The sequence below is a fragment of the Pempheris klunzingeri genome, chromosome 4 (assembly GCF_042242105.1).
Source record: "Pempheris klunzingeri isolate RE-2024b chromosome 4, fPemKlu1.hap1, whole genome shotgun sequence".
In the NCBI taxonomy this organism is placed as follows: domain Eukaryota; kingdom Metazoa; phylum Chordata; class Actinopteri; order Acropomatiformes; family Pempheridae; genus Pempheris; species Pempheris klunzingeri.
The window spans coordinates 11362164-11372081 of record NC_092015.1 but is presented as its reverse complement, the minus strand read 5'-3'; the positions used below and the strand labels follow the sequence as shown (position 1 = coordinate 11372081).

The window sequence follows — 9918 nt, the reverse complement described above, 5'->3', positions numbered from 1 at the left end:
TACGAGACATTTTACACGCAGTGTAATGGGCCAGAGGTGTTTTCGCATGAGTTGCTATTTTGTAAACGTGTGGTGCTGCAAACTGTTTATCTGAGTGTTGAGTGTTGTCAACGATATGATGTTTCCAAAAGTGAATTCTTGAATGGAAAAAAAAGTTACTAAATGATATGTAACACTATACTAATACATTCCAACCTCCAAATATGACACTTAATCAGTTGTAATGTCTATTTTGTGTTGTACAGGCAAAGTGACAGGCAGTGTTTTCAAAGTCACGTTGTCTAGAAGCCTCTGTTTATTTACTTTTTCTTTTGTAGTCTTTTTATTGTCCTCTACCTCCCTTCCAACGACCTGCATGGTTTAGTTCACTGTAACGTGGTGAAGAGGATAAAGAACATATGTTGGATATTTTGCTCGTAGAATCATCACACTGCCAAACTTTTATAATGTCCTCTCTTGTAGTTAACGACTAAAACAACTACTAATGTACCTTGTTTCATCTGGCCTTACCAGTTGTGCAGCATTTCTAACCATTGCTCCAGTGTTGGGTGAGTGTGTGCGCGCATGTGAAAGAGGATACGTGCATGTTCATCTGTAGCTACATGTTTGAACGTGCTGAGTGCAATCCATGCCATGAAAACATGAGTGCTTCTTAGTAGCCACCTGTGTCTTTGTTTTGTACAAAGTGTAAACTGATATAAAGCTCTCTAACACTGCCACTATGTTCAAATAAGCTGTTAAAATGGAGTCTAGTCTGGTTGGATTGATAATTCTGGTCTGTACGTGACAAACCCTTGTTGTTTTATGTCCTTTTATAAAAAAAAAAGAACATTTAAAAAACCCTAGCTTTAAACAGAGCATATATTCTGTCAAGCTACATTTCTGTTTATTTTCATGAGTGAACTTGATAAGTCAAAGAAAGTGTCTGCATGAACTCGAGGTCGCCCCGTAAAAGACTCTGATACCAATTTTCTGGTGACATACACAGCAGCCACCTACCGTTGCTGGCTCAGCAGCTAACATAACATAACTCTGGCATGCCCTGTAACTGGGGGACAGTGGCTGCTTTATGGCTAAGAAGATTAGGCCTTTGATTGGTGGCGGCAATTCTAGGTGGCTGCTGCTGTATCAAACGTGAACAGATAGCAACTATGCCCCCATGTTGCCTCCTCAACTTGGTTTATTTTTTGTTTGTTTGTTTTTCAAGTAAATTTTGTCTGAATAATCACATTTCGAGTTTGTGCGTTGCTTTGCATAAGTCACAGAGACGGGATGATTCTGTACGTTCATTAAAGGGAATGTCTGCTTTTATTTTCTTCATAATTGTGAATATGAATCATAATTACTTTGCATTTGTCTCTGCTGTTGCAGACATTCAGGAAAAGAGGCTCCAGTGCAGCGCTGTATAACTCATGTGAAAGAAGCAAAATTCCTGCATTTGAAATCTTACTTAAGTACAAAACTATTATCAGGCGAATTCACTTGAAGTTTCAGAAGTAAAACTGGCTTTAAGCAGAACAAGAACTTTTATGTACTTTGTAATTATATGAAAATATTATAAAAATACTCCAAGTCCTCAGCAGAAAGATATTTTAGAGTATTAAGTACTCCATTTGCAGAATGGGCCTTTTTATGTGCTGTATTACTGTATATACTGGATCATTATTATACATAAACATGTCAGCTGCTTTTATGTGTCCGTGCCCAGTGGCCCACTATATAATAATGTGCTTATGTACTTCAACTTCATCAAACAATCAAATATTTTGCATTTAAAATCTTTATTTGCAAAGTGAGTAGTTAACCATATCAGTCAGATACATGTAGCAGGTGTAAAAAGTACAATATTTGCTTCTTAAGTATAAAGTAGTATAAAATGGTAATACTCAAATATTTCTGTAAAATTATTTAAGTATCATAATGAGTAAATGTGCAGCCATTTTAAGGAACTGTAGATTTTAATAATTGTAAGTTGTAAGTATTGTAAGTCGAGAGCATCACCCATATGTGGCATGTCAAATTTAGATTTGTTTTTTTTCCAATATGTTTCTCACACATTGAATACCACCATTGGGGACTCCGCCATGGATCCACAACAATGAGAAATTTGCACTGGGTTTTAGTCAGACATCACCACCTGTTTAGTTTCTCTCTCCCTTTTACAACAATGGCCATAGTGCTTGTCCACCATCTATGAAGAAAACCCCAAGAGTGGGATGACCCCATACTCATCTTAGGTGTGAATGCACATATCTATTTTTCTTAATTCTAAGGCTAAGATATTGTTTTGGACACCCAACATTAGAGCCACACGAGTAAGCATGTGCCGACAGAAACATCTTGTTTCGTAATGATTTACTTCCCACTTTTGTCGGGCAACCATGTCCTTTTGGCATTTTATTTTCTTTCAGCTTCTGTTTGGACTCTGAAGTTCCCCTTTCCTAATAGTCAAAGCACATAGAACTTTTACTTCCTCTTCTATTCACATACCTACTGAGATTTAACATTACATTTGTTTCAAATTAACACATATTTATCAGATTTTTTTATCCCATTATCACTCCGTTGTCACTCCGTAATCATAGAAATCGATTGACACATTTGATTCATCATCACTGTTACACATGACAACAACTGTTAATCACTGTGATTCTTTCACACAGACAAAATCAATACTGTCCCGGCTATGATTTTAGTTTAAATAACTCCCTTTAATCTTTTACATACGTGTAGGAGCCATGAGTAAATTGTTGTAAGGTTAAGGGGCATATTGATTGTTGTTAGGTTTTGGCTATGATATTATTTTGTGATTATATTGGATAGCGGGATAGCGGGTCACATGGATATGGGCGGGGATATTAGGCTAATAGACTCACCTTCATTTTGGATTGTTTGAGGGAGAGAGAGGGGGTGAGCTGGGTCGCAGTATTTTTGTTGTCCGCTATTTTCCTGTGCTCGCTGTGATTACTTTGATTATGAGTTTACGCACCTTATCATGAGTTGATCATCTTTTTTTCTCAAATAAAAGGCAAAATTTATTCTTTGAAATCCCAGTGAATTCTTTGGTTACGCGCGTCAGACTAGCAGGCCCAAACTCAGTCCCTCAACGACTCTTGTTCGCTGAAGTCGCTACAGTACCCTTAACCAGAAGTGAAAGAAATGCTCAGGTCTTTTACTCATGTAGAAGTAGCGATATCACAAATTTAAAATGCTGCATTGCAATTAAAAGTCACATCTAAAACATATTCCGGCTCTCACTAGAAATGACAAATGACTAGTCAGCACATCTTAACCTGCAACAGGTAGTAGCTCCACCTTGTCACTATGTTTTAGCCCTCGTGGGCCAGTCTAATGTGACTCATGGGGTTCCTATTTTCCATGATGCCCCCCAGCAGCAGCAGGCTGTGGCTTAATTTGCCATGTTGATAAGGAACAAGCTCACAGTTACAAATAGACAAATAGAAATAGTCATTTCTAGTTGCAGGTGCAGAAACAATACATAGCTGGCTCCAATCAAACTCTTGCAAAGTCAAGGTCTTCGTCAAAGCGAAAATGGCTGGATTCCAAGAGGTGACAGGTAAGTATACAAGCTGTATCTATGCTCTGAGGGAAAATTCACCAATTGGTAATTCTTAATCTGACCTCAGAGAGCTAAAGCAGTGGAGTAACTGGCCACGTCTGGTCGAACATTTGCTGAAGGGGACCTTCACCCTCCTGTAGCTACGATTTATCTCCAGACTCCAGCAGGTCTCCTGCAGTACAGGTCCAAACTGCAACTATGTTGATGTTTAGTGTATCTGTTAGAATAGATGAGAATCCCATAGACAGACTGTATGGGATATAACAATTTTCCTCCGCTCTTTCGCTGCCTTCCATGACTGTTTGTGTTCTTATAATGTGATTATTCCAATTATTTAAACATTTCTCATATAACTGTTGATGGGAGTAAGTGGACCAAGTTAAGAAAAAAAAATTAAACTGAACCTTTAACTGTTGTAGGTGCCGCTTACATGACATAAAACATACATTTTCATAAAACACAATTTCAAAACAAAGTAAGTAAATACTCATAATGTCACACTGAAATATGAATAAAATGCATTTTAAAGAGCTTAATCATGCTCACTTAGCCTAGTTGAGCAAATCAATTACAACATCTGAGAAACCCACATTTACCACAGCTAACATACACTTCAATATGCTGCTTGTCTCAACCCTGGAATAGATTTCACTGCATTATTGCCCCTGTTTAATAAATCGCTACCACCATTTCTTTTAAATGGTGAGAAATTGGAAAAATCAATCATCCCTTCAACATTTCCAAATAATACACGATTTCTATAGACTGTCACAAAAATGGCTGATTGCAGAATGTCAGAGTTGTCTTGAGACATTTAAGAATTTTATAATACTCTTTACCATAAGATAGAGTATGTAAGATTTCATATGCTGCCTTGTTCATATGCAGATTCAGTGATATATCATAATTTTGCAAGAAGGTAGGTTTTAAAATTTGGCGGAGGAACTGGGAGCCTGGTGCAGGCAATCAGTCACTGAGTTGCATGACATCCATCATTTAGCAGCCCGCTAAATAGAAGTTAGTAAAAATGCCCTTAATTCAAAGCTTAACACACTATATAGAAATTTAGAAGCAGTTAGTATGAAACAAAGTTTAGGCACCTGTTCCCTTGGGCATGTGCCTGGTAAGACCAATCAGTAATCCATCCATAAGCTTTATCTATTCACCAAGAAACACCAAAGACAGCATTACAGGCATAATATAAAATGTGGTTACAAGTGTGTGGTCACCAGCACTCAGTCTTGTCTCACTGGTTTGGAAAGAAGTAGAACCGCCTTGTTGCAGAGTATCTGTCTTTGGTTGCCATCTGCCTTTTGTTGCTAATGGAAAATTTTTCAAAGCGTCGCATGACCTGTGTAGTTGAAGGAAACAGTGTATGAGATTAACAAATCCAAGACTAACAAACAAGAACGTCATTATTACCACTTGCTATGTGGCGTTGCTGCTTCACAGTTGAGATCACTTTCCACTAGATCATTGTGATGAATGTCAGTTGTTAGTATTTGCTCTACTGTACATTCATATTTCACTACCAGAACACATACTTTCACTTGCAAAACTTACTTTTCGGAAAAGTTCATCAATGTCATCCTTCTTTGCGAATTTGTTGAAAACCTCAACAATGAACTGGATAAGAAGAGAACCACGGTCTGTTTGTCTATATGAGACAGTGCCTGGAGAAAAAGCATACAGAAACAGAAAATAATATTTCATAGTTTTTATTACATAAGCTAACTTGTCGTAGCTGTAACTTTTGTTGCATACTGAGCTGTAGAATATGAACTGATAACATTTTAGCTGACTGACCAGGGGTGCAGGAAAGCAGAGGAAAGAAGTGTATTTCTCGGTGTACACATCGCACAGTATCATCGTCAATGTTTTCCTCATTAACAGGCGATGATGGACCTGGCTGGTCCACATCATCACACACCACAGCTGAGTTTCCAGAATCACAAACAAGTACTGATCCTCTGTCCTCTGAAAGACATGTGATACATACTTTTAATACAGTGTGCAAGAGCCCCACTCCCTTAAAGACAACTAAAAGACATTAGCAGACTCCTAAATTAATGTATGTTGATGTTTGGTGTATCTATAAGAATAGATGTGAATCACCTCCTCTGCAGGCCTGGATGATGATGATCTTGGGTTTGTTCAGCAGCGCTGGACATTTCTCTGAGCCCAAGTGTTTGTAAATGTTGTCGATGGGGAACTCATCATCTCCAGATGTCTCATGTTTGTGGTTGACACCGAGGACAGCTCCCTGTTTCCCATGAGACATGATAACCACCACCACGCTGTCTGTCGCTTTGAGTTTTGGGTGTCCAGAGAACTTCATCAGAGCAGCATCGATTTGCTGTGAGAACACAAAAAGTCAAATGACAGTTACTGTGCCACCAAATCAACCAGACAAACATATGTTTTTTAAATTCCCTTTTTAATAAAGTACCTTTCCTGTGAGGTCTGTATATTTCACCACCTCGTATCCCAAATCTTTGAGTAGTTTCTCCATGTTCATCTCATCTTTCTCAGCTCCATTTCTGTTGAATTTCTCATTAGCAAACTTGATATTAGTGATTAGCAGGGCCACACGATTCCCTATGGACTCTTTGGTCACAGGGTAAATCTGAAGAATAAATTTAAAGGACAAAAGTTAGACAAACATTTACCATATGTCTCAACATAATCATTTACAGGAGCTAAGTAAACTATAGACTTTGTATTCCCACTTGTCAAACAGCATCGGCAAGATGCACAGGAACCACCTTAATACTTTGTTACATTAAAACTACTTGTTCCCATTGTTTCCACTGTAAAGTCATCCGGCCAAACAGGTCAAGGAAGGTGGTAGGTAGACAGACTCCACAGACTTCTTGAGTGCAATGAGGTGCTTTTATTTTACAGTGCTCCATTAAATAATTTCCAAATTAAACTGTAGCTACTCAAAAGAAACCTATACTGTGACAGCACAGCCCTCACGACTCAATCCAGTCAATGCAGCCTCCCCCAGCATCCAAGTACCCACTGCTTATATAGCAAATCCAATTCCCTCCTTTGCTCACTTCAGCGCAACCATTTGGTAGCATGGGGCCAGTCTGTTCAGTGAATTTCAACTAATCAGCAAATAAAAAAATACCACTGCACACACTACAAACCTCTAGACCTTGATCTTTATCCCCATAATCTAAACAAGCAAAAAACATCAATTTATGTATTTTAACAACAAACATTTGTCAAAAGGAAACAAAAAAAAAACTCCACATGGTCTGACCCAATGATGCCATGCTGACATCACCTAAACCATAAAATGGGGAAGTGCGGGGCCAGCCTCCTCTCAAACACTCCTCCCACAAGGTGAGCCAGAACAAACAAAAGTTAAGTATAACAAAGGAATGAACAATTGACCCATATCTAAACCTGCAAATTAATAAAGGGTAACTGAACTAAATGACTGAATGTGTTTTACTTTAAAACTTTACTTTGTCCAAGGACAAGTGGTGAGAAGACTTGTGCTCACCCACTTGGTCACATCCACTATTGACAAATATCTTGGGGTAAATCTATCAGTTAAGACCTGTAGGATATTTGATATGGCTTTTATGAATGACTAACATCATCATCGTCAGTGGTGGGGTTGAGCGTGGTGGACCGTTCCTGCTTCGCCGGGGGCTCTGCAGCTGGGAACAGCAAAAACATTTCTGGTCAAAAATAATGTACATGTACAGTACACGCCTGTATTCATGACAGTGTCAAAGTATAATCTCAGTTTGAACACAAGCAGGGTGAAGGTCTCTAGCTGAAATACGTCAGCTCACCTGGCTGAGCAGGTTGTCCGGAGGACAGACCCAGTTCATTGTAAAGTGTTTCATCTCTGCACCGAAGGTGAGCGATCATCTTCCTGCTGGCTTCGTCTCCTTTCCTTTTCACCAAGTCAATGACACATCGTGCTCTCTCTGCCCTCGTGCTTTTCGCCTCAAGTACTGCGTCTCTCTCACCATCGTTCACGATACCATCCTCTAAAATGTCATCCAGGAGTTGACTGATAACTTCTGTGGACACACTATCCACAAACTTAACCCTCACCCTGGCAAGCTCCTTAGCTAGAGGGGAGAATATGAAGCAAAGAAATGCACAATTAAAATTTTTGGTAATAACATTGAATAAGAAAAATTGCTGTCCTAAAAGCTATTTCCAAAATTTCTGTTTTCAGTCCTGTTTTCAGCGTTCATATACAATAACAGTCAAAAGTTTGAAAACACCTTCTCCTTCAATAGTTTTTCTGTACTCTTATTATTTTCTACGTTGCAGATTAATATTGAAGACATCAAAACTACGAGGGAACACATGGAATTATGTAGTGAACAAAGAAACGGTTGAACAAACCAGACTATGTTTTATATTTTATATTCTTCATGACATTTTGATGACAGCTTTGCTCACTCTTGGAATTCTCCCAATCAGCTGTACGAGGCTGTTTCCTGGGATTGTTTTCAGGTAACACGTCAAGAGTTCATTTGTGGAATTTCTTGCCTTCTTAATGTGTTTGAGACCATCAGTTGTGTTGAGCAGAGGTATGGCTTGTACACAGCTCTATATACGCTGAATGACAGCTGTTCTCATCCATATTATGGCAACAACCACTCAAGTAAAGAGAAACGACCATCCATCACTACTTTAAGACATGAAGGTCAGTCAACATAGAAAATTTCAAGAACTTGGAATGTATCCTCAAGTGCAGCTGCGAAAACTATCAAACGCTGTGACGTAAGTGGGTCTCGTGAGGACCACACCCCAATACAAGTAGACCAAGAGTTACTTCTGCTGCAGAGGCGAAGTTCATTGGAGTTACCAGCCTTAGAAACTGCATATTAACAGCACCTCAGATTAGAGTCACATAAAGTTTAAGTAGCAAACACCGTTCAGAGGAGTTCATGTGTAGTTCTCACTGTCAAGCATGGAGGAACTGCAACCGCAAAAGTGAAGGAAAAGCTGCCAACAAGTGCTCAGCACCTCAGAACTCCTTGAAGACTGTTGGAAAACCAAGAGTGTGCAAAGCTGTCATCAAAGAAAAAGGAGGCTACTTTGAAGAATATAAAATATAAAACAGTCTGGTTTGTTTAACACTTTTTTTGTTTACTATATAATTTATGTGTTCCTTCATAGTTTTCATAAATGCACCATAACTTTCTGCTTGATGGTGCCCCGGCAGGCAGCTGGTGCCCTTTTTCTCGTTTTTGCCCCTGACCCTCAAACAGTCTGAGTTCGCCCCTGCTTTTGTATATTGCAGAGGAGGTTTGACTGGTCTCTGCCCTTCCTCCCCTCATAGTTTCAGAGAAGAAGCCTACTTAGAACCAACGCTACTGTGGTCCTGCCTTTTATGAAAAGGAAACTTACATAAGAGTTTGTAAAAGTCTCACATCACACTATGAATAATTAGACCATCAGCAATGTCTCTATTTACTTAATGTGGGATTTTCGTAAATGAAAAAACCTTTACGGGCTGACCTGTGCACTTTGAGCTCCATAAACTCAAACTTTTCCACCTCTGAACAAAGACATTAACTGACCACCTATGAATATAATGTGAAACATGTCACAGCTGTCTTTTAAATAACGTTTTGTCTAGATTTTGATAATCTGAAAGGGCTGGATCATATTATTTTCTCTGCTTTTTTTTCTTTTACAACTCAATCGTCGGAGCAACACACTAGGGCGGGCACGAGCTCCAGCAAAGTGAAACTAATGAGTTGTTCACAACAAAATGGAGCATCATCAAAACTTTTCTTAGACACACTTTCGTTGTTCAACATATTTTTAGTCCGCATCCTCCTCACGGCCCTCATAGCTCAGACCACTGACAGTAAACGCAGCTTACGTAAGTTTGTTGGCTGATCGACACCGAAAGTCAAAGTTGCTAGAAAAAAATAGTTTAAATCGTGAACTCTTACCTGCCATTTCTCAGATATCGTGTCAGAGAATTGTTTAAAATGAGGTCTGCAAGCTGAAAAACTCCCCAACTTCCAGCAGCCTGTGTGCAGGGCGGGCGCGTAATGGGAAGATAAGTTTTGGTGATGGGTGTTTCCTGTTCCACGTCGAGTAGCTGATCAGCGCTACAGCGCGCTGACTGAAATACTGAATTACTGCTGTGGGCTGATTACGTGGGACTTTGAAAAGGGATCCACTGCTCCTAAGTGTGCAGTTTGCGGTACACGTCTGTGTGCGCTCATCTTAAACCACATTTAAAACAGCTCATCTAAGATGCAAGATGAACCTCACATTAGTATCTTAATTAGTTATTAAAGTGGAGGCTTTGGAGAAATCAATCCGGCCTTTATAAG

The 9918-nt window shown here is 39.2% G+C and overlaps 1 protein-coding gene across 1 annotated transcript; it reads right to left on the bottom strand.

The window, feature by feature from the left end:
* Positions 1-3968: 3968 nt before the first annotated feature.
* On the bottom strand, positions 3969-9622 carry LOC139200075 (caspase a-like). Its single transcript, XM_070829305.1, has 8 exons — positions 9529-9622; positions 7396-7680; positions 7193-7257; positions 6030-6206; positions 5696-5936; positions 5387-5557; positions 5144-5253; positions 3969-4931 (listed from the first exon to the last, which is right to left on the bottom strand). Exons 1-8 carry the CDS (start codon positions 9533-9535, stop codon positions 4827-4829), a joined length of 1161 nt encoding a protein of 386 aa, XP_070685406.1. The 5' UTR covers positions 9536-9622; the 3' UTR covers positions 3969-4826.
* Between the last annotated feature and the right edge of the window lie 296 nt (positions 9623-9918).